Source organism: Myotis myotis, unplaced genomic scaffold, assembly GCF_014108235.1.
Source record: "Myotis myotis isolate mMyoMyo1 unplaced genomic scaffold, mMyoMyo1.p scaffold_m19_p_9, whole genome shotgun sequence".
Lineage (NCBI taxonomy): Eukaryota > Metazoa > Chordata > Mammalia > Chiroptera > Vespertilionidae > Myotis > Myotis myotis.
In genome coordinates, this window is record NW_023416401.1 from 89481829 (window position 1) to 89506393 (window position 24565).

The 24565-nt window shown below is 53.2% G+C and overlaps 1 protein-coding gene across 2 annotated transcripts; it reads left to right on the top strand.

Annotated features, from left to right (window-relative positions):
• Positions 1 to 183: 183 nt before the first annotated feature.
• Positions 184 to 21309, top strand: EDN3 (endothelin 3). 2 transcript variants are annotated; one of them, XM_036323737.1, is made up of 5 exons: positions 184 to 455; positions 1079 to 1325; positions 17431 to 17604; positions 17806 to 17883; positions 19845 to 21309. In XM_036323737.1, exons 1-5 carry the CDS (start codon positions 404 to 406, stop codon positions 19846 to 19848), a joined length of 555 nt encoding a protein of 184 aa, XP_036179630.1. In that variant the 5' UTR covers positions 184 to 403; the 3' UTR covers positions 19849 to 21309. The 2 variants fall into 2 exon arrangements, with proteins under 2 accessions (XP_036179630.1, XP_036179629.1); XM_036323736.1 differs by having other exon boundaries at positions 19849 to 21309.
• Positions 21310 to 24565: the final 3256 nt, after the last annotated feature.

A 24565-nucleotide genomic window follows, 5' to 3' on the forward strand; every position in this document is an offset into this window, starting at 1 on the left:
CCACCCCACCGCACCCGCCTGCGCGCCGCCCCCACCCCTTGCCGTGCTGGGTGCGCTGCGGGGCTGCTGTGCTCAGAGCGCTTCCTCAGCGCTAGGAGACCCCCGGAGCGCCGGGTTCAAAGGCCCCGCGCGCAGCTCCAGCCCTCTGGGGGCGGGGAGGCGAGGGGGTGGTGCGGAGCCAGAGAAGCCTGAGCCCACAGCCGGCGCCGTGCGCAGGGATGGGCAGCGTGCTCTGAAGTTTGTGAGTTTGTGACCGCTGCAGCCAACTCCTGGCGGGAGCGGGGACCCAGCAAGTGAGAGGCCCTCCGCAAACCCCACAGCTGGAGGGTGAGGCCCGAGAGCCCTTCTGGGGCCACAGGAGTGCGTCCTCCAGGCCCGGTGCTCCCGCGCCTGATCGGGGTTCATGGAGCTGGGGCTGTGGCTACTCTTCGGGCTCACAGTGACCTCCGCTGCAGGTAAAAGCGGGGCGGGGCGGGGCGCCTCTTCTGGCGCCAGCGCACACAAAAGGACGCTGGGCTTGGGGGGCGCGGGGAAGGGTGCATTGCGGGGAGCAGCCTTTTGCCTGGGCTCGCCGTCCCTGGAAGCTCCTGGGGGAAGGTTGGGGGCCGAAGCGGGAGCACGGACTACCTCAGGGGCTCTGGAGGTTGCATGTAGCCCATGCACAGACTGGAGACCTGTGGCCTGAGCCGCCTCGGTCGGTTTTTCATTAAATTGGGAACTTTTCAAAAACTTTGCAAACCTTTCAGAAACTGCAAAATGATCGCAACGTTTTGAGAAAGCGTGCAAAATGCCTGCAAGTTCCCAGCGGGTGCAATAGCTTGCAGACTTTGCAGAAAGGGAAAATAGCTTGCAAGCTGGAGTGCGCACAGAGTTTGAGAACTTTCGGAAACTGGGCACATAGCTTTGCAAACTTTTCAGAACATTTGGTGTTGCTTGGAGACTTTCTGGAAAGTGCAACTAGCTTGCAAACCTTGCAGAAAGTTTGGGGTCTTCCTCTGCCAGGATTTTGGAAGCGGAGGCGGGGGCGGGGGCATGCACACTCAGGAGCTCAGGGGCCCCCTCAATCTGCCTCTTGCAGGATTGGTGCCTGGCACCCAGCCTGCAGCCAGTTTGGAGGGGGACATTGAGACCGTGGCCAGGACTGCAGCGCAGGGTTCAAGTCCCCGGAGCCCTGGGCAGGAGCAGGGACCAGGTTGGTTTGGGGAGCAGGTGGCCAAGGGGAGCCCTGCACGCCGCCGAGCCAGACGCTGCACGTGTTTCACCTACAAGGACAAGGAGTGCGTCTACTATTGCCACCTGGACATCATCTGGATCAATACCCCTGAGTGAGTGAGCCCTGGGGGTGGCGATGTGCCTGGGGGGGAGGGGCTCCTGTGCCAAGCTACAGCTTCACATCCCAGAGGACCTGGTCCCACCCCAGCCCCGTCAGCCCAGAGCCTGCCCTGGCCCAGAGCCCAGCTCTTGCTGAGTCTCCTGCCACCCTGGTCCCATCTGTAGGTCAGGGTGTGGCCCGCATCCCCTGGGAGAGCCTGGACTGGGAGAAACCCAACCCCAGAGTTTCTGCTCCAGTGGAAGGGGAGCCCCCCTCCTGGTGAAAGGAGCCAGCCAGAGGGATTAGATACCTGAGAAGCCCGCTGAGGCAGAGGAAGCCCCAAAAGTATCTCCTGCCCCAGGGGCTGCGGGGCCATCCCTGCTGCTGACCCTGTCAGGCTCCAAGGAGTTTCAAATTCCTTGAGAGCAGCCTGTGGTCAGGGAACAGGGAACTGGGGGTGGGTGGGTGGGGAGTAGGGGGCTGAGGGGTGGATGGGGGCTTGCAGGGTTGGCAGGTCAGGGTGAGATTCCCCAGGCTCCTTTCCTTTTAGGGGCAGAGGCGGAGGGACCCTCCCTGTGCTGGCTCCTGTGGCCCCTGCACCCCCTGCTGCAGACAGGCCCTAAGGATTCTCGGTCCTGGTCTGCCCTCCCTAAAGCTGACCCTCGCCCAGGCCATGGCAGTGCTCTGCTGGGCGGGGCTGCTGGCTTCCCCGCTCACTCCCTGGGGCAGAGGACCTGTTTCTCCTGGGCCAGCCCTCCCAGGGGATGCAGGTCACACCCTGACCTACAGATGGGACTGGGCTGGCAGGGGACCCAGCAAGAGGTGGAGCTCCGTCCTGCAGCGGGAGGGCTGGGCCTTGCCCTCCTGGTCCCTTAAATCTGGTGCCTTCATACCCTGCGTGGTCTTGGGATCTCCCAGGACTCCCGGCTCCCTGCTGGACATTCTCCACTGGCTGCTGTGAACGCGAAACCTGGGCCGAAAGGCAAGGCTTTCACTGTATTGGGAGCCACATTGATTCATGCCTCTCATGGTTTCCTCCATCCCCAAGTCAGTTCACCTCTGAGCATCCGGGTGACCCCTTTGATGGGCTTGCTTGCCACCTTGTTCCATGGACTCCTGGAGAAGGAAGTTCAGAGCAGGGTAAGCCCAGGGATCGGATGTCTTTCAAACCAGGTGACTTTTCAGTGAGACCTCTCACCACATCTGGGATAGATGCGGAACCCCCCCCCCCCCCCCCCCCCCGCGTTATGCCAGAATGGCAGGCGGGGCAGCTCACCCAGCAACCTGGACTCAGGCGCGGCTCCCGGGCGCGGAAGGGTCCACCCGCGGTTTGATGCTCTGTTGTTTACTCTTGAACTTCTTAATTATTTCTGAGCCAGAGGGTCCACACTTGCATTTCATCCTGGGCCCCGCAAATCACATAGCCCTTCCTGGTGCTGAACGGGCTTGCCGGGCTGTGTGCGCTCCTACACACAGCCAGTCCGCAGCAGAGAGGATGGCGGCCGCCCTGCTGGCTTCCCTTTGAGGGGCTCCCAGACCAGGCTGCCAGCGATTGCCTTCTGCCCCTGAGAGTGGTCAGGGTCAGCTTTTCTTAGAGCCCCATCACCCTGACACTTGTCACGCTTCTGATCCTCCTGGCATTGCGATCTGGCTAAATGAGCGTCTCAGAACCCAGCACTCAGGGCGGTCAGCCGTGGGGCTGAGTCTTGCCTTGGCAAGTCTCCCAAGCTGTGGATTCATCTAGGAGAAAGAAGGAAGCCCAGGAGTTAGGGGCAGGGGGCTGGGGCAGAGGGGAGCAGGAGGGAAGAGGAGAGAATTGGGAGACCACCTTGGTTCTCTGCCCGTTCCAGAGCCCCCAGCCATCACTGATCCCTGACATGCACCGGAGGCTAGGCAGCCCCCCGCCCTGTGGGAACCCTGCCCCCTAATTTCCAGTGGTTTGCATGCCACGGCAAAGCCTGGGTCTTTGACTTTCCCCGGACAGCCAGCGTGCTAACTTTCCCTTGCTGTGTGATTTACATCTTCCTCTCTCCCTGACCCTGGCCATTTTAAACACGAGGAGAGGGATTAAATACGGTGTTTGGGAGTCCGGTGAACTACTAGGGAAACAAAAATGACAATAGCCAGACTTGAGCAGTTTGAAGTTAGACAAGCAAAATTATTTTTATAAGGAAGATTTTTCCAGATGGTCTTTCTCTTTTCCTCCTTTCCTCCCTTCCTCCCTCTCTCCTTTATTCTTTCCTTGCTTCCTTCCTTCCCCAAACCATTCCTTGATATGTAGACTGGTCCATTTGTTATCTTTAAACCAGGGGTGGGGACCTTTTTCCTGCCAAGGGTCATTTGGATATTTATAACTATCATTCGAGGGCCATACAAAATTATCAACTTAAACATTAGCCTGCTATATTCGGCCAAACATTTAATTAGCTCACCCCTATGCCTTGGCAGGGCCAGACCGAATGATTTCAAGGGCCTTATGTGGCCGTGGTCCGGATGCTCCCCGCCCCTGCCTATCATCTGACAAGTTGCAATGTGAGAAAATGGGCTGTGGGGACAGGGGATGTGGGTTTTGGAGAAATGAAAGCATTGGAAAAGTTCGTCAGTCACATTGAAGGCGCAGCAGTGGCACAGCGAGGTCCTCTCCAGGCCTCTGCAGCACAGCCCCACGTCTCTCTCAGCTGTCACCCCCTCCTCTCTGTCAGACCCTCCTGGCGCTCAGAACTCCTCCAGCGTGTGATGATTTCCTCCCTGTGCCAGCTGCTGGCTGCTCTGGGAACCCAGAACGTCTTGATCCTCATGCTTAATAAGAGTCTGGAACTTGGGGTGATTCTCAGCTTTGGGTGTCTTTCCTCCTACTGCTCATCCAGTCGGCAGCAGAGATGGACTCGGCCGCCTCCTTTATTCGGGAAGGGTGCCTGCAGGCTGCAGGCTTGCTGTGAGTGTAGTTGTCCACGCCACAGTTAAGGACCTCAAAGCCTTACCCAGCACGAGGATGCTGGGGTTTGTGCTGAGATCTGCTCTGCATCTCATGTGGAGAGTTGACGTCCGGTTCAGGACCGAGGGACCCGTTACTCCCTGACTATCTTCTGGGCGTAAGATCCTAGGCTCTCTGGTTCTCCCATGCTTTCCCTCACACCTAGCTCTCCGGACTGAGCTGGTCAGCCCTCTCTGCCAGCACGCGGCCCGCAGGAGAGCTCTGGCCCAGGCCCATGGGTGCTTCCCTGGCTTTGCTGTCGCCGAGCTGCTGGTGTGCGAGGCTTTCTCCCACAAATAAGGCTTCTTGTTCCAGGGGCGTGGATGTTCCCCACAGGCCCACGCGCCCCTGCGGACCGGTGTGGGAGTGGGGATTTTCCCAGTGATGGTGCGCATAGCTTCCATCGTATCCCCCAGAAGGTCCGTGGCCCCCAAACAGGAACCCAAGTTGTCCTGGGCATCTGCCCTTCTTGTCCCTGTTGGAGGCAGCTGAGACAGTCTGATTTTCATGACTTTCCTTGGCCACTCATCCAGCTGGAGAGTGGCGCTAGCCCATCAAATGGCTGATGGAGCTTCAGGACACCCAGCAGATCCCACTATGTTCCTCCCCACTTTGTTCCCAAGGATGGAGGGGACCTGCCATCTGTTAATCCCGCCTAGGACACAGTGAGGGGAGCACCGCGATGCTATCACAGTGACTGTGGTTTTCAAAGCTCTGAGCCACACGGGCTGGTGAGTAGGAATGAATTTTAAAAAAAGAGCAGAGCAGGGTGTTAGAAGTCATGACTGTGCTGGACAACTTGGGATGCACAGACCCGCAGGGGAGACCCAGCCCCGGGAGCTCTGACTCACACATGGCCTGGGGGTGCCACCCTCTCGCTGCAGCCACCAGTCCGGCTCTAGGGTAGTGAACAGCGTGGCCACCTCAGCTGCTCCAAAGTGCTCCATGCTGACTCAGCCCAACAGGAATGACCTTCGTTTGGGGTTTTTTATTCTTCCCAAAGAAAGAATAATCATAATAACTAACAATTCAACAGATTCACCTTTGCCCCCTGTGTTGTCACAGAAAAGTGTGTCAGCATGTTTCCAAGAAGGGACCTTCCAAATTGTAGGCCATCCCGGCAGAATGGAAGCACCTGGAGCCCCAGCCTCCTGCTGGCATGAGGTCAGCCGTGCACCCACTGTGCGATTTCAGGGACCCAGTAGCAGTCACCCCACCGTGAGCCAGGACAGGATATTGCTGATGGAGATGCAGGTGTGGAGGCAGAGGGACAGTGTGATGATAATCATGGCTGTGGTGATAATCATGGCAATGCAGATGGTGATGGGGGCAGCGCCGACGTTGACTGTGCTGCCTACGAGGAAAGGTGTGTGAGGACGGCTGTGAGGATGGCATGAGACAGTCCCTGGGACATGCTCAGACTGTGTCTGGAATGTAGTGAGCACCAACACCTGGAAGATAGGACCGTAAAGTAACTGTACACCTCTGTGCCGGGCCCGTGGCCTGCCTGCCGAATCCCACTCTGGTTGGAGGACGCCAGTGAGTAGAAAGTTCTTTCTCAAGTACCTCTGAGGTTGGCCTCCTTGGACCATCCAACCATGGTCTTGCCCAGCCTCCTAGAGGGCTCGGTGGGAGGCCTGTTAGCATCCGATTTGCATACAGACCCTGGGAAAGGTGTGCCAGGCTGCTGTAGCTGATAAGCAGCTTGATAGGGATGCTGGTGGCCAAAGGTTGTTCCGGGCTCACTGAGATCAGGTCCCACCCTGTGTGTCCCTCCTTCCTTGTTTTCTGTTGCTTCCTGCTCACCTGGGGACACACTGGAGTGTTTGCGGAAGGGGACCTGGTGTTCTCTGAAGCCACTGGCCTGGGTTCCCCCCTGCTAATGGGGGGAGGGCAGTGACTGGGGTCTGGCATTGCAGGCAAATTTGAATGATGCGTTGAGAGCCCTTTCGGTAAAGGCCTCTCATTGAGATCTTGGTCAGGGGTCTGTCTGCATTCTATGCTCATAGCTGGCGACTCCAGCAGAGCAAATGTAAAGCCTTGTGATAGGCAGACTGGGGGACCTCATGGGGCCCTGGGGCCCTCATTTTCAGTGACACCCAACCCTGCCCAGGATCTGAAGTGTGGGTCACCAGGAAGAGGTCCCAGGAAATACTATGGGATCTGTTTGTGGAAAACGATAAATATATAAAGATGTATAAGAGAAGATGATGTCAGTCAGGCTGAGAATGATCTTGAACTCAGGGCCTGACTGATGGTGGTTTTATTTGATGAGTTTTCCCCTCTGATTCCTCCATTTCTGTCTCCTCCTTGGAAATCTAGTACGTATTTAGATCCTGATTTTTAGTTCGAGTAGTATATCTCTTAGAACATTTCACGGCAAAACCTGTCTTTAAAATGTGAGGGCCTTGGGCTACATTTCAGAGTTTGCTAAGGAGGTCTGCTCACACCATGACCTTTCTGCTGGGGTCACTCGGCCTGAAAGCCCCCTCTTCTGCCCCAGAGGTGTCTCAGGAGAGGAGGGGCCGTGCAGGTGCGAAGCCAGGCCTAGTTGAAAGGTAGCTGATCCCTCCTCGATAAGAAAGAGTGGCTCGAGGCTGGAGCTGTTTCATTTGCACTCAGAAAACTTGGTACAAAAAGGTCGTGACCCTGTGTGACCCCAGAGGGCAATTTGGATTTCTGCTAGATGAAAGGGACGTTGCGGCTTGGAACTTGGCCTTAAATCTGAAGGCAGATGAAAGGCTGTGACATCTCTGGTGTGGTTTATTCCTGCAGGAATTTAAAACAAAGGATGCAGGGAGGCAAACTGCTTTCCTCAAGGAGGTCCGTGGCCGCACGGGTATCTCTGCGGGTTTATCTCTCTGGCTCTGGGTCCTGCACTGGATATGAGCACCTCAGCGCGTCCTGGCCGCCTGGAGCAGCCCCTTCCTCCTCCAGGTGCCTTGGAACCACCACTCCGATTCCGAGCACAGGAGGCTGTTCCAAAGGAGGCAATGACCCGCTCTCCTTCTATGTCATGCTTCGTATGCAAATAGAGTTCTTTAAGATGAGGAACACATACACACTCGCAGGCACACACACTGTCTTACAATTTTTGAATAGGAACCAATTTTATTTTAGAAAATAAATCCAGATAGTGGCTGTAATATGGATGAGCTGCTTGCCCAGGCAGTTCCTGGGTGCTTCCAACTCCTGCTCATCTGTGAACTGCCCCAGGAACGGACAAGCAGGAGAAGTCTTGGAGAACTTGGCCGTGGGAGGCCTGGAGGCACAGACCTCTGGGCTCCTATGGCCTCAGGGCCGACGCAGCAGCGGCTTTAATGAACAGCAGCTGAGAGCAGGGCGGCTGGGCCTGGGCCCTGGCCAGTCATTTCAAAAGCAGAACATTCCTTTCAGGAGGAAGGTGCGGAGGCCGGTGCGTGGGGGCGCCGTGGCCTTTCTCGGCAATGCCACGAATGGCCCACAGTGGACAGCTTCGCCCACGGCCTGGGCAGCAAGTCAGCAAGCAGGCGGGCGCCTTTTCTGGAGTTTTATAGCTCTGCTTTCCATGAGTTTTTTGCGGGGTCGAGAACAGGGTGAGGCGAGGGACTCTCTCTCAGGAGCAAACTAAGAAGATGCCAAGAAGTCAGCAGCAAAGAAATAAAAGTTACTGTATTGATTAGAAAAAAAAAATCAAAATTAGTGCAGAAATTTCACGATTGATAAAATATCAACATTTTTAATAGCGGCAGGATCTGCGCTTTCCCAGCTTCCCTTACCCGCCCCACCCTAATCCCGGTCCTGGTTCTTGTTAGGAGGTAAAGCGTGTATCTCGTCAGGGACTCAAGTCTTCGTTGGAGAGATGGCCAATGGCTCTCAGCTGCCAAAAGGACATGACACCAGCTGCGAGCTCCTCCACTGGGAGGACAGGGAGTGTCTGTGTGGCCCTCGGTTGCAAGTGTGTCTAGGACTTTTATCTTCAGAATCTCATGCTTCCTGTGCGTTATTGAGAGGGATGTGTGCTGGCTTCTGCATTTTTGAAAAACCCCTCTACAAACACCCCCGTCTTACAAACAATACCTGCTCCTTCTTTTACCCTTTCTGTGTCCACGGCTGGGAACTATTTCAGGCCCCATCTGTCTGCAGCTTTGCATAAAGTTATAATGAGGCTGTGCCAGACAGACGTGATTATACACTGGACCTGGAATTCCTCAGGGTCACTGGGCCTGGGGTGAAACTCCAGCCTGCCTCAGGGGGGACACATTTGGGTTGTACCAGCGGGAGAGAGCCCAGCTAATCTGGAGGGTTCTGTAGACGTTGTCATTTCCCCAGGTATCAGAGCAGTTTGTGGCTTTAAATTTTTTATGAGCTGTAACACTTCAAAGTCCCGCACTGCACAGCAACCTCAGAAGGGTTTTTCCTTTGACCTCTGTGCTTCCATTAAACGTCCCTCCGTGTGTGTGCACCGCAGTCAGGGAAGACCGTGTCTGTGTCCCGGTGAGCCACGGATGACACAGTCTGGCTTTGGGGTTATTTTCAGCTCAGTTATACGGTAACAGGGCCTGGAAGCTTTCTCAATACAGCTGTGGGGACCCCGGGGAGCTCTTATCTCAACGGGGACTGAACCCCACACGCGGCTATGGCAGGGCCTGCTCTGTGGTGGCGCTGTGCTGGAGGATGTTTAAGTGACAGTGAGGGCCTTTGAGAGTTTGGAGCTGGACGACCTTTCCAGGGATCCAGCCCTTTCATCCCTCCAGCCCATCGGAAGATGCTCACCCAGGGACCCTCAGGGAGCTGGTCTTCCATTCGGACCAGGAACCTGGGTCTGCAAGCCGGGTGAAGCCTCTGGTTTCGCCTCTGATGCCTCACTTGTCTGTGCAACCTGGTTGTTCCAGGCACTGGTGTGGCCTGAGGGGTGTCAGCAAGACACAGCTCCTCTGTTTCACTTAATCTAAAGACTGTGTTCTTTCCAGGAAAACCCTCGAAGATGGGCCAGGTGAGGGCAGCAATAGTGGGACACCAATAAATAAGCCAAGAATTCGATAACTTGAGAGATTGGGCGTGACCTAGAAGTCATGGGTAATTCAGACTTCCTTCCTTCCTTCCTTCCTTCCTTCCTTCCTTCCTTCCTTCCTTCCTTCCTTCCTTCCTCCCTCCCTCCCTCCCTCCTTCCCTCCCTCCTCCCTCCTTTTCTCCTTCTTTCTTTCCTTCCCTTTTCCCTCCCCTCCCCATCCCTCTCCCTCCATTTCCTTCCTTCCTTCCTCCCTTCCCTCCCTCCCTCTCCCTCCCTCCCCCTTCCTCTCTCTTTCTCTTCCTCCCTTCGTTTCTTCCTTCTTTCTTTCCTTCCCTTTCCCTCCCTCCATCCCTCTCCCTCCATCCCCTTCCTTCCTTCCTTCCTTCCTTCCTTCCTTCCTTCCTTCCTTCCTCCTCCTCCCTCCTTCCCTCCCTCCCTCCCTTCCTTTCTTCCTTCTTTCTTTCCTTCCCTTTCCCTCCCTCCATCCCTCTCCCTCATTTTCCTTCCTTCCTTCCTCCCTTCCCTCCCCCCTCTCCCTCCCCTCCCTCCACCTTCTCCTTCCCTTTCCCTCCCTCCATCCCTCTCCCTCCATCCCCTTCCTTCCTTCCTTCCTTCCTTCCTTCCTTCCTTCCTTCCTTCCCTCCCTTTCCCTCCCTCTACCTCCCTCCCTCTCTCTCCCTCCCTTCCTTTCTTCCTTCTTTCTTTCCTTCCCTCTCCCTCCCTCCATCCCTCTCCCTCCATCCCCTACCTTCCTTTCTCCCTTCCTTTCTTCCTTCCCTTTCCCTTTCCCTTCCTCCCTCTACCAGCTGTCCTGGATGCAGAAGTGAACAAGGTAGAAACTGTGTGTCATTCTGGGTGGACAGGGTCCAGCTGTGTCCATCTTGGGGACAAGAAGGAAGCCACCCCTGCGGTACAGGTGCAGAAATGACCCCTGTTCTGGGTCCGTTGGTGGGGGTCAGTGCCCAATTCTCTTTGAACATGGATATGATTCTGGTAAAATTCCCAAACAGTTAAGTCCAGCATAAACCCAAAAGTTTTTTGGTTTTTGTTTTTTTATGGCGGGGGGTGAGGGGGGTGGGGGGGAGTTGGGATCCTTTAAAAAGGTAACCACTAACTCACAGCACATTGCTCACTCTTTTGATATTTTCTGATATTTTCGGCTTTTTCAAGGGCTGAGTGGGGGTTGGATGAGTAGTCTGCCTTGAGGTCTTCCAACCTAAAAATGCTAGACTTTTCTGCAGTGCAAGTAAAGCTACAAATGGCCAGTTCACGCTATAGTGTCTGTGGGCAGAAAGTTTGGATTATGTTCTTTAGAACCAGAGAGTGTGCATGTGTGTTTTCTGTTTGTGAAGCGAGGTCACCGCAGAGCCGTATGTGCCGGCCTGCTTTCCTTTCCTGGTGGCTGGAAGGGTGCCGAAGGGCTGTCTGGCATGAGGCCTAGCCCCAGCAGACGTTCACAGCCTTTGGTGAGTGGACAACAAATACATTTGCTGGAGGATAGGACTTCGATGGTCAACCAAGTGTTGGGGTCCGGGGTAGTATGCTTGCTTCCACCTGCGTAAAAGGCAGCCTGATCCAAACCAAACATTGCACAGTGGGCACACCTGGGAAGGAAGGACTCCAGCCAGCTGAGGGTGCTGAGCTTTGTTCTGATACTGAACCCCTTTGTGTGTGTGTTTTGTTGCAATGAAGGAAATCTCTCTTGTCCCTGGCACCTGGGGAGAGCCTGGGTTTTGCTATGAAACCCAAGAGATTCTGGTTGCATCAATCTGAAGAAAGTGAGTTCCAGGTCAGCTAGAGGTCACTGGTCACAAGCAACAGAAACCTGGTCCAGCTAACACAGCTTAAAAGAAGTTGTTGGAAAGACACATGTTACACACAGACAGTTGGAGAAGCAGCCCCAGGCTCAGAAGGGAGAGGTACTAGGACAGGACTCGGGGTCCAAGGATGCAACTAAACAGCACTGAGTACTTTCTGATCTTGAGTTGCTCTCTACTCACTCGTCTTGGGAGAGAGAGGGTCCAATTGCCCCACATGGGTCACCTGATGAGTCTTCAGCCAGGGGAAGGTTAAGCACAATGATTGACAGTCTCACCAAGACCTCATGCAAGGATGGAGGGGTAATTCCTGAGGACAAAGAGAAGAGATTGAATTTCCGGAGACAAAAACAACCAAAGTTGGCCCCAGGCTCTAGAGAATCCTGGGCTTTTAAGTCCTTTGAGAGGGGACTCCTATCTCAGAGCTTGTGTTGTCCTGTCTCCCTGCAACCAAGCCCACTAGGTGCTGGTTGGAGCGAATGGATGCTTCTATAGGCTGCTGACTGTTCAGCCACTTCCGATAGTGACTCTATCTTGTCTTACTTTATTTTTTTTTTAATATTTTATTGATTTTTTACAGAGAGGAAGGGAGAGGGATAGAGAGTTAGAAACATTGATGAGAGAGAAACATTGATCAGCTGCCTCCTGCACACCCCCTACTGGGGATGTGCCCGCAACCAAGGTACATGCCCTTGACCATCTTGTCTTACTTTAGAACAAAATTCTTAGCCAGCTGCTCTTTCTGGGTAAGGTTAAATGATAGCAAATGAAGGCAATCCACACCTCCTTGCTCAGGAAGATATTGCTAAGCTCAAAGAGCAGGTGCCTGCCAAGGAAGGAATTTAATAAAATCTGAAATCCAGGTGTAGTTAGAAAGTGCACTGGAGTCTGAAGCGCTTACTCTGGGGATTGGTGAGAGGTGGTAATGACCGCTGGTGCCCAACAGCTGTGGCTGCCTCCTGACTGCCTGCCTCTCAGCCACCAGGACACAGGCCCACAGGACCACCGGCCCTCAGTGCCATGCCTTCTGGGCAATATGTCCCCTGGACCCAAAGGAAATACAGCCTTTACTTCCCCTTTTCAGGAGGAAAAGTGACTGAAGGAGGTGCCGGTCACCTTGGCATTCTGCTTGTGATGTAAAGATGTCCTATATGTTGAGGAGAACTTGGAGTTTTTAAAATCGAAAACAACTCTATTTTTACAAATAGCATCAAGTGCTAATTTTGTCACTGTGTCATATGACCTGTCTGGCTTTGCTTTACGGGACATCCCACTAGACCAGGGATTGAAAACTCAGATGTGCATGAGGGCGAGACACAAAAGTGAGCAAAGAAGGACGAGTGTAAAGCTACTGGGAGTGGTGGGGACTGGGGCAGAATGGAGTGATAGAGTTCCAGATGACTGCCACATGTTGGAGAGGGCAGTTGGTGTTAGCATAACTTCAAGTTAATGAAGAGAAGCTAGATGTTCATGTGAAATATTCAGATTAAAGAACACCTCTGCCAATTGAATGAAGCCCATAAAATGCCAATTTGCTGACCTCTGTACTAATTTAAGACTGTGTGGCCCTGCCCGGTTGTTCAGTGGTTAGAGCATTGGCCCAAGGACCAAAAGGTCACAGGTTCAAGTCCCAGTCAAGGGCACATACCTGGGTTTCATGTTTGATCCCAGCCCAGGTTGGGGTGCATGCAGGAGGCAACCAATCCATGTGTCTTTCTCACCTCTCTCTCTCTCTCTTTCTCTCCCTTCCCTCCCTCCCTCCATCCTTCCTTCCCTTCCACTCTCTCTAAAAACCAATAGAAAAGAAACATCCTCAGGTGAAGATAACAAAACAAACAAAAGACTTTGTGTGTACAAGGCCACTTGTCTGTCTTGTTCTAAGATATTCACCCAGAGTCTAGTCCAGGGCCTGCTTATCAAACACCACTTGGCAGTTGCTTGTTGAATGCCATTCAATATGAGGCTGAAAGTGGGTTTTTGAGAGAGTGACAATTTGATAACTTTCCTGAGACTTTGGAATTTGGCTAGTGAAGCTCTTTTTGTTGCCTCTGTGAATATCGGTACCTTTCCCTTAAAATTCTGATCAGAAGGATGGAGAGCATTAATTCATTTATGAAAAGGCAGCACTGAATTTAAAAACAGAATCTTAAAAAAGTAAAGTCAGCTTCCATTATTTAAAAACTTCTTGCAGAGAGAAAGAAATTGTTTTCAGTATGATGCTGCAGATAAAGAATGAATACGGGAGATTTCGAAGGTTAATATTTAATAACGTTTATATGTGACATTTGGGGAAAGGTGGTGAAGAAGGAGCACAGTGATAAATAAGACTCCGACATCACCATCACCGAGCGAATAATGAATGTTCTGACGATGTTGGGGGGCAATTTATCACGTAAAGACACCGCAGGAGGCAGTGCATCTGCACGTGCTGGAGGGCTGTCTTGTTTTGTCTGAGAGCATCTGGGTTCATCTCACCTGCTTGTCTTTAGTATGGAGCTCTGAGTTACAACCGAAGCACTCGCAGATTGAAGAGCTGCCCACCTCGATTAAGGACTGCATGCTCCAAACCCTATCGGCTAGGACAATTGGGCAGAGCGTATGCTAGTCAAAGGTTCTCAGCCGTTTTAACTGCATTTTCATGGTTCCACCATTACGTCTTTCCAATTCACCATTCAAAAAGCAGCAAATGCCGAAGAGCAGCCAGACAACCGAAATACAAGTGCTTGTTAGACAGGCCGTGTGGAGTGATGGACCAGCTGAAAGGAAGGGTGGCAAAGAACGGCATTGCAGTGCCAAGTGGCTCTCCAGTTCTCTATTGCCCTTACCCCGCTTTATTGCTTAGTCACACACCTCAAATGCGGGCTTGGTAGAGGGGATATTTCTGCCTGATACAACTGACTTGAATTCCTGGGTCAAATAAGCAAAAAGAGTAGCTAACATTACCTTACTGGTAACTCCTGGCACGTATTTCCCATGCAGTGACATGTCTCAGCCAATCTGTCCCACAACCCTTTTGTAGATCAGGAAACTGTCGACAGGGTGGAGTGACCATCATGTAAGTGTTTTACAACATGATGATTGAGTTAACAGATAACCTTTCTCTGTGCTCTGTGTACCTTGTGCATACCTGTATGTACCGGCATGTAATGTTACCTTACCTGCTTTCATACTCCAGTGACCTGTGAACTCCTGAAGGCACAGACATGCATATGCCTTTCTGTATCTCAAAAACACTTAGAATGATACTGGGTCTCTCTCTCTCGCTCTCTCTCCATATATATATAATGCTTGGCTAATGTTGGAGTTCTTTGTAATGGAGTTTTGTGGTTATTGGACATTTTAGGTTGGAAAGAATCTTGAGTTGTTGGACTAGATTATCTCACAATTAGTTACCAGCTGCTCAACCAGGGGCCTCCGTTTGTCCAACCTGGTGCTAAGTTGATGGAAGATACAAAGGCAAGACCTGCCTCCTACTTGTGAGCTGGTCAAGCATGACCCACCCTGGTCCCTATGGGCTCGAGGGCTGCCTCTGCCCCTCCTCTGGCCATGTCTGCCACCCACTGCAAGGAGTCTATGGGACTAAAGGGACATGCTGTCCCTTCTAGACCATGTTCCATATGCAGGGTCCTGGCTTCTCCTACCCAAATATCCCCAGGGCCACTTCCAGGGTCCGACACCCAGGGAGAGATCAGGGCCCCAGGTATATAGCCCGAGGCCTACAGAGTGGCCAAGGGGCACCGGCTGGCAAGGTGAGGGGTAGCGGAAGCTTGGGGTGTGTCCTGTGGGGGTGGGTGAGCCTCCCTGGGCGTGGGATGGAGCAGCATGAAGAGAAGGTGCTGAATCTCATTAGTCTGCCGGCTTTCGACACAAGCTCCAAGGGCCCTTGGAGCTCTAAATTCAAGCCTGACCTTGCAAGGCATTTGAAACTATCTCTGTTCGGGTACAAGGATAGAACAGTCTTACTTAGAGCTTATCAGATTGATTTACAACCAGTCAATTTCGTAGCTGTGGGAGGCGGGTGCCATGGAACTGGAACTCCCATTAGGGATGGGTCCCGGGTTGGCCAGCAGAGCGCACACATCAAACACCTGGGCTGGGAGCAGGTCCCGCCTCTCCCTGTGGGAAAGGACAGAGTCCTGCCCTAACCCTTTGCATACTAGCTCTTTGCCCTTGGCGGCTGGAAGAGTGCCTAGCACAGTGGTTCTCAGCCTTGGCGGCACATTAGAATCACCTGGGAATCTTTTTAAAATCCTGATTTCTGGGCCCCATCCTCCGGAAATTCTGTTTCTTTGTTATGGGGTGAGGCCATGACATTAGTAACAAAAGAAACAGAATTTCCGGAGGATGAGGCCCAGAAATCAGGATTTTAAAAAGATTCCCAGGTGATTGTAATGTGCAGCCAAGGTTGAGAACCACTGGCCTAGTGTCTCTCTCTTAACGAAGGCCACATTGCCTGCTTCTTGCCTGAAACCCTGCAGCGTTTTCACTGAGGTTATGGAGCTCCACACACGGAAAGGCATGGCCGGCTGAGGGCAGTTCCAGAAGGAGGTCTCGCTGTCGATGGGAAGGCAGGAGCTTTGCTGTTCCTGTGTGTGACTTTCACCAAGGAAGGGGGACTGGGCTGAATGTCAGCACCGGGAGATTTAATGTGGCCCCATGACTGGGAAAAGGCTCCTCGAACCAAATCCTGCCTCACAACAGTGTCTGCATTGTTTGCCTCCCCCACCACCACCCCCATTTCCCATTCCTGAAGAAAAATATTGTGTTTTTCTTGCAAAGGTGACGCTCAGAACAGGACTGGACCCCGCCTGCTTTCTCCAGCTGGTGGCTCAGGCTGTCCGCACTGGGCCAGCCTCGGTCGGAGGGAGAGCTTCCACGGGCGACAGATAATGCATGGCCTAGCCCTGCGGGGAGGCAGTGGGGTCCAGGTGTCAGGTCGAAATGGGGCACCCCCCACTTGGCCTCACCATCCCAACAAGGATCCATGGCATGTGTTTCAAATTAAAGTCAATTCAATTTGATTTGACTCTGACAGTGGGGCGAGGACGTCAGACGCCCCTTTGAGGTGGATGATTGGTGAGACTCTGGGGGGTCGCGGAAACCACGGCGGTTCGAGCTGGGGACTGGCAGGAAAACTGAGACGGATTGGAAAAGCGACTTTGGGCCTCATAAGTTTCCTCTACTTGTTGGCAATTTATCCTCCAAATCTCGTTCAATGGTCCTAATGAGCTGGCATCTGCTCTGAGCGTCCCCGCGGCGCTGCCTGGCCCTGCCTGCTCTGCACAGGGCAGTGTGGATGCGCTCGAGCGTGAAAATGGTCTAACCCTTATTGTTCTGAACGGCGGGTACCTCCTCCCAGCTCCAACCATAAACGAAACTGGTAACCAGTTCCAGGCTTCTTCTTCTCAGGCCTGCTCCCAAGGCGGGTCCTATCATCGCCGCCCTCACAGGCACGAAGGGTCCTCTGAAGTTGGTCTCTTTGAGGCAGTGACGTTCAAGGCCAGGATGCGTCTCTGCGGCCATGTTCGCATAGTTGTTGTCTGGTCAGTGCCGGCTGCAAGGCTAGCGTGGGCGCTGAAGTAACTCCCGGACAGCCCTGGCCGGTTTGGCTCGGTGGATGGAGTGTCAGCCTGTGGACCGAAGGGTCCTGGGTTTGATTCCAGTCAAGGGCATGTACCTCGGTTGCAGGCTCCTCCCAGGCCTGGACTCATGCAGGAGCCAACCAATCGATGTGTTTCTTTCATATCGATATTTCTCTCTGTCTCTTCCTCTCTCTTCCATTCTCTCTAAAAATCAATGGAAAAGTATCTTCCAGTGAGGATTAAATAAATAAATGAATGAATAAGTAAGTAAATAAAGAAATTCCAGGACAGGCGTGTGGTGCCAGGCTGGCCTCGGGCTGCAGGTTAGGAAAGCGTCACTTTGGAATCGTTGGGCCCGGCATGTGGGTCAGTGGGAAGGTCTGTGTTGCGGTTTGGGTGCAGGAAGGAAACTGGAACTACCCAGCGAAAACCGTGACTAGGAAAGACCGCAGGGGCCAGGTGCCCACAAGAGGCATCTGCTGCCCCCCCCCCCACTTCCCGCCCCCCAGCCTGGCTGCAGGAGGATGTGGGGATGTCCTCCTCTAGCTCCCCCAGGCCCTCCTCACCTCTCCATTTCGGGGCCCCAGCACACTTTCTGGGGGTTGAGCGGTAATAAGGGGTGGACAGTCCACTGCAGAAGCAACCTCAAACCCCAAGTGCAGGGGCAGGGTGTGGACCCAGGTCCTGGGACATGGCCATGCCGCACGCTTGTTCGTCCTGCCATGACCAGGGCACTGCTCTGTGCTTTGCAGACAGACTGTGCCCTATGGACTGTCCAGCTACCGAGGACACTCCCGCAGCCGGAGGTCCACAGCGCCGTTTCCACGGAGCCCACAGCCCTCAAAGTGGACACTGCGCTGTGCTTGTGCGGCGAGCCACGACCCCGCCTGTGAGCGTTTCTGCACCGGAACCCTGGCTGTCGGCAGGTACGGTGCCCCATCTCCTTGAATCATTCCCAGGTGTCAGTGGTCCTGGGGCAGGTGAGGCCGGGGTACCTGGCTGGTGTGAGGGGGTGGCTGTGCCCTGACTGTGGTACGCCTGCTGGGAAGAGGAAGCTATAACTTGACACTGAAAAATCAGCCACAGGAATCTCAGGTGGCTTCATTAAGTCAGCTCTCTCTCCACAGGCACTCAGGGGCCGAAGAATTGGACCAAGGAGAGGCAGTGCTGGCCGGCGGGGTGGACAGAGGCCCGCATCCGAGGAGGTGACACAGCTTTCCCAGGCATCGCACCATCGAGGGCACGTGGGGGGGTGGCATCTGGCCTGTGAGATGGCCAGTGGGAACCTCACTGTACATGGGGTGCCCCATATCAGGCAGGCAGGGGTGCCTTTGGTAAGTCATCTCTGGGGACAGAGCAGGCCAGGGCTGTGGACAGCCACTCCTTGCCCTGCCCCTGACCAGCCTGCCCTGCACCTTAAGAGCTGACCCCTGGCATCCCTTGTGGCATCAACACAGTGATGTCCAGCCCTGGAGCTCATTGGACCCGGCAAGCAAGCCGACCACTGCCTCTCGGAGCTCTTGCCCCTCTCCCCGGGCCCGCACAACCCAAGGTCTTATAGAAAAACACAAACAAAACATTTCTTCTTAAAATATATATATATATATATTGCTTTTAGAGAGGAAGGGAGGAGAGAGATAGAAACATCAATGATGAGAGAAAATCATTGATCAGCTGCCTCCTGCACACCCCACAGGGGGGATGGAGCCTGCAACCCGGGCCTGTGCCCTGATGGGGAATCGAACCATAACCTCCTGGTTCATAGGTCAATGCTCAGCCACCGAGCCATGCCGGCCGGGCGAAACAAAACCTTTCTTACTTTTCAGCCACTGCCGCAGGATAGAGGTGAAGTCCGTGGCTCCCCAAGTTCCTTTTATTATATTCTGTACCCGCTTGTCTTTTTCATCTGAGATCCTCAGGGTTTCCTGCAGCCAAACTGGATGTATGTGTCAATCTGTCGGATGACCCGCCCACACGGCTGCAATGGGTGGTAATTCATGTTCCTGGGAACAGCCTGGAGGTGGCTTGGGTTCCTACAGGGACTGATCAAGGGGAGATTAAATCATGCTCGGTATCCAGGAGGCTTTCCAAATTGGTGGCAGATCGCTCCTCGTGGCCCAGAGAGGGATCTGTCAGCATTCATAATAAAAGTGGAGAGGGAGGAGGGGGGCCGAGGCAGCAGAGAGAGGTCCCTGGGGAGCATGAGTCAGGCCCCAGCTGGTCCTGTTTTGCCTCTTTATTCTTACTTCTCTTCTCTTCCTCGCTCCAAACCCAAACTCCTCTTGGCAAGGGAGGGATGTGATTAAAGCCATCCATCCATTGCATCATTTATACATCCCCTCATGCATTTGCTCAGCAAAGAATTGTTGAGCACCTGCGACACCCGGGGCACTGGGCACTGTTCTTGATGCTGGGCACAGCAGGGAACAAGGCAAAGAGTCTGCCTTCATGGAGCTTAAATAGTGAGGGAAGCAGACGGCAAAGAAATATATAAACTACTGGGTGAGGTGCGTGCAGGAGACCGGGGGACCAGGACGGGGAGAGGAAGTGTTAGGGAAGGTTGCAATTTGGGGTTGAGTGGACAAGGGTATTGGCACAAAGACCTGAAGGAAAAGAGGGGGGTGAACCAGAGGGATGAGCGAGGGAGGGAATATCAGTCAGGAAGCAATAAGTGCAAAGGTCCTGGGGTAGGAATGTGGGGGTGTGTCCAAGGACACAAGAGGACCCTGCACAGGAAAAGCATGGCCTTGCCTTTGCTGCTTTGGTGGCACAGGTATCCACCGGGATCTGGAAAGCTCCTGGAAGAAGCTCCACTGGGGCAGAAAAAGTCTTTCCTCATAAACCAGGGCCCCTACTTTCTTGTAAGACTTGAGTTAGTAATCCCCAGAGTCACATTGTCAGAGGGGAGGCTGCGCTGTCCTGAGCTTGTGCTAATCAGAGATGGAACTAGGCTGGGAGAGCTGCCGGCGGCAGTGCCTGCTGGTGTGAAAGTCACACCTTCCTCCGCGTGTGGCCGGCACTGAAATTGCCGAGAAGCACTGGTGAGGAGGATCGGTTCAAAATGGGGAAACAGCGAGACATGGGGTGGGGAGAAGTTGCCTTTTTTCAGCCAGGAAAGAGACCTTCCGTAACACTCTTCCTCTTGCTTTTGCCCCCTTTCTCCAAGGTAGGTTGAAGTCAAGGACAGACAGACAGAGCCGTCTTTAGACCTCCACCATCACAGGCTTGCCCGGCGTGGGCCCCGCCTCCGCCTGCTGCCCCTGGAGCCCCCCAGGAGGCCTGCCCAGCCCGTGTTCCTGCCCCGACACGGTCCACATTTCTGCCTCTTTGAGGACAAAGAATGAGTCCTGCCTGGGGGAGAAAACCCACCCAGAGGGTCCTCACCTAAACAGTACATCCTTCCCCAAGAATCCCCATCCAAACAGCCCAGTTTCCCTCTGGGGACAGTGATCCCAGATGTGCCCTGGGCCGGCACCCTCCGTGGCCTTCCTGCTGGAGAGGGTTTGGAGAGGCCTGGCACATTTCGACTTGACTCCTCTTGGCGAGTCAGTAACTCCAAGATAACCCTTTGCAGGTAAACACATGTCCATCTCACAGCTGCTGCCACACACTTGGATCCTAATGTAGAGCAGGATGTGCAGGGCGGAGCTGTGTGCTGGCACCAGGAGGGGCTGCTGTAGATTCAGTGCTAGCTGCACAGGACTCGAGGAGTTGGAGGCTTATAAGACTTAGACAGACAGGTCCAGCTGTGCTTGAAGAAGAAGAAGGAAACGAAGAAGGAAAAGAAAAAAGAAGCTTTGATGTTTGTGACAAGGAGAGACTGGTTAGCTGGGAGGGGTGGCCTGGGGAGGAGCAGCAGCGTGCGCCATGAACTTGTCTGCAGGAAGCTGCTGGAAAGCCACCCAGGGTCAAGGCCATTAGGTGAATCCCGTATTTGCTTTCATGAATAAATGTTCGTCTTCAGGAAATGGCTTCAAAATAAGCCCCGAACACAAACTATTTGTAAATTATGTAAATTCCTATTTATCTGTATGATTGGGAACAACTGGGAATTGTGACGCCCGCCCGAAGGCTCCCCATCTTGTTCATCTGCGTGGTCCCAGCCAGGCTGAGGTGACTGCGTCTGAGCATGTGATTGGGTGTGAGCCCCTCCGGGGGCCAGGCCACCTGCCTCCCCTCCACAGCAGGCATGAGGACTGGCACTGGGGTGTGTGCTGAGGTCCCGACCCGGGGGAGTTTAGGGGGATGAATGCCAGAGCGTTGTTGGCCTTGACCAGATGTTAATTCTCTCTGAGTGCCCTGAGTTCTGACAGGTGTGGAGGTGAATGTCCAGCCCCCGGAAACGGAGGGACGGTTCCCTGGCAGGCTCCTGGATGGTGTAGAGAAGCAATTATTTATTGTGCAGCTCTTCTCTCCTCCGAGTGCTTTATGTGGCTGTTCAAAGGAAGCTGCTCTACATAGAGAGATTTTACATTGTGTTCTGAACCCAAGCTCATGTTCCTTGGAGTTTGAATTACATTTTTAAAATGCAACTCACTGTTTTGCTCAGTGGCAAGACTATCTGGGCGAGAATTCCATGCATTGTGCTAAACTCACGAAATACTGCCGAATGCATAATAAAAACGTCTCAATGTTTCCTCAGATTTGTGGGTTTTTCTCGCTGGTGTTATATGCTGGGTATGCATCAGCGTTCCCTGGACCTTGGGGAGGATGGAGGCTGTTAGCGTTCAGGAAGTAGACTCCATCTAAAATCACATTTGGAGCCAGACGAGCTAGGGGCTGCTTGAATACTAAGGCTGGAGAAGGATTTGGGGGCCATCCGAGGCAAATAAAGCTTTCAAGGTGGTCGGGAGGAGACCGCGTGGGGAGAGAGCTGGCTGCTCCCTCGGCACCACCGTTCACCTCATAGGATGTGGGGCTTTCTGTCCTGGGCCCGTGAGGGCCAGCAGGTCCAGGACAGGCCCCAGAGCGAACAGCACGGCCAGCAGCCCGAGGCTGGCCTCTCCAGCTCTCAGGGGCATTTAGCTGTGCTCTGCTGCTCACAGTTCTTGATAATTAGTAGCCAGGAGTGACCACGTTTTATTTGATCTTCTCTACCAATTGCAATGTTCTTAAGCCTTCGAGACTTAGAATACATCTCTGGGAGTTGGGAGTGTCAGGAAGGAGGGGGTTTTCTTCATTTTAGCCTGTCCCTCCCCCCCTCTTCCTCCCTCCCTCCCTCTTTCTCTTTTTCCTGTCTTTTCAGTCAAGAACCGGAGACCATCAGAGGCAGGGAATTGGACAGAGAGCCCCAGCTAAAGATCAGAGAGGAACCCAGTATTCTGAGTGGGTTTCATCACGTCGAATCTGAGAAAACCCAAGAGCCTCTTGATTTAATTGAACTCATTTTAGAGGATTTTGACTTTGATGAACTGATGGAGACGGGCACTAATTTATTCTGCAGGAGGCGAAGCTGCACGAGAAGCTGCCATGTTTTTTTTTTTTTTTTTTTTTAAAAAAATATTATTTTTTTTTTTTTTTTTTTTTATTTTTTTTTTACAGAGTGGAAGGGAGAGGGATAGAGTCAGAAACATCGATGAGAGAGAAACATCGATCAGCTGCCTCCTGCACATCCCCTACTGGGGATGTGCCAGCAACCAAGATACATGTCCTTGACCGGAATCGAACCTGGGACCCTTCAGTCCACAGGCTGATGCTCTATCCACTGAGCCAAACCGGTCAGGGCTGCCATGTTTATGGAAGGCCTGGGACCCGGAGCCGACAGACCCTGCAGACCCCGATGCTAGGGAGGGAGCTGGGAAGTTCAGGAATCTGTTTCCAGACGTGCTGGCCTTGCTGGGATCTGGGTGGAGGTCAGAGGGGAGTCCATGGAGCTGTGAGCAGGACCGGCAACAGGATTTGCAGGGCTCTGTGCAGAAAGCAAACACAGGGCTCCTGGCTCAAAAGTACTGAGGATTTCAAGATAGTGATAGCACAGCACTGAACCAAACATGGGCCCGCAGAGCACGAGGCCCTCACCTTCCCAGGTTGCACCCTGTGAGCCCCGGCAGAAAGGGCTGTTGAGTCTAAAGAACTGGCTTTGCCACCAAATCCCCGATGGGGACAGGCCTTCAACTGAGCCTCAATGTCATCACTTATAAAAGGAGAAGGTAAGCCCATCTTGCCTACCCCACAGCTCCATCCCGGAGTCAAATGGAAAGAGACGATGGGATGCAGCAAACGTTTTGAAACCCTGAAGGCACAGGACACAGCTTTCCACTCTGCAAGTTTGCCTCTAACTAGTCACCAGCTCCTATTGTTACTAAAAGTTTTGTATGGAAGCACATCTTTGAACTTAGAATGTTCCTCAAAGTAATAGAATTTGATTTATCAAAATTGTCAGGATAATTACTTTTTACCCCAGAAGACAGGTATTCTCTAAATCCCAAAATTCTTTTATATGACTCTTAAGTATCTCAACGCTTCAGAGAGATCAAGTTACCTGTTATTCAGACCATTATAAACCCACGGGTCCTGCAGTCACTGAATATGCAATTCCTTTATTCTTTGCTGGCAGGAGCGCTCAGAATTGTCGGGATCTGAGTGGTTTTCAGTGCAGGGAAATTGAGAAAACCAGGAACTGTCAGGGACCCGAATGAATGAAGGCAGCGCCCTGTGCAAGGCACGCCTCATTCATCCTTCCAGAACAATGCAGCACTGAGCGAGTGACAAGAGGTGGGGGGATAAATGGGAGAGGCAGAGGCATTAAAACTTCATGTAGGAGAGGAAGCATCCCGTGGGACAGAGGAGGTGTTTAATGAACATGAAATTGCCGCCTCCACTCTGTTCCTTCCTCTTTCCCTTCTCCTTCCTCCCCTTCCCTGTTTCTTCCCCCGTCTCCGCCAAAGTGAAGCTACTTAATGCCAATTCCTAGTGATGTACATGATTGTCAAGGGCCAGCAGGGCCGAGTCCGGCCCTGTGTGTTGGCAGGGCTTGCACCTCTGTAGGAGCACCAGACCCTTCTCAGGGCTCCTGCTTTGCTCATCTCATTGGGGGCACTCACCTCGTCGTCTCCACTTCTCCCTCCCTGTGACCCTCGTGACAAATGTCCCCTTTGGTTATCCTCCCGTTGGGTGTGTACAGCCCAGAAAGAGGCTGGAGGTGGCACTCTTACCTGATTCAAGATGAGAGCTACAAGAACGTTAGACAGAGGGAAGTCCTGCCCCTCCCTGCCTCTGCCCACCCTGCTCTAGGTCACCATAGTTATGGCTTCCTGGTCTATCCTCCCACTGTCTCATCGTGAAAACACAGGGACATACCAACATGCAGTCCTACTCCTCTCTGCTTCTCATGCAGAAGCTTGCATACAGCACTGCGTGACTGTTTTCTGGTGCCGCTTTTTACTAGTACACCAAGAGTGTATTTTGTTTCCTGAACAACAAATATATGCCATTTTCTACACCCATTCTCTGACACCAGGCAGGTGGCCAACAATTCAGTTCAGTTTTGACACTCCACCCGGTGAGCCTCAGGTCACCAGTGAAGGGCTCCGTCCCACAGGACTGCCCTCTGCCGATACCAGCACATGGGCCCGGCTGGCTGCAAATGTATCAGTTCCCCCAACCCTTGCCCCCGATCAGGTTGGCTAACTTGCTGGAATGACTCACAGACCTCAGGAAAGTTCTCTGTTTCTGATTTTAGCTTTATTATCAAGGCTACAACTCAGGGACAGCCAAGTGGAAGAGAAGCAGAGAGCAGGTTACTGGGGGAGGAGGCATCAAAGGGGCCAGACCTTCCATGCCCTCTCCAAGCCCACTGCCTGCTCAGCACATTAATTTACTCACCAATTTAGAAATTCCCAAACCCCATTAGGGGTTTTTATCAAGATTTCATTACAAACATCATTG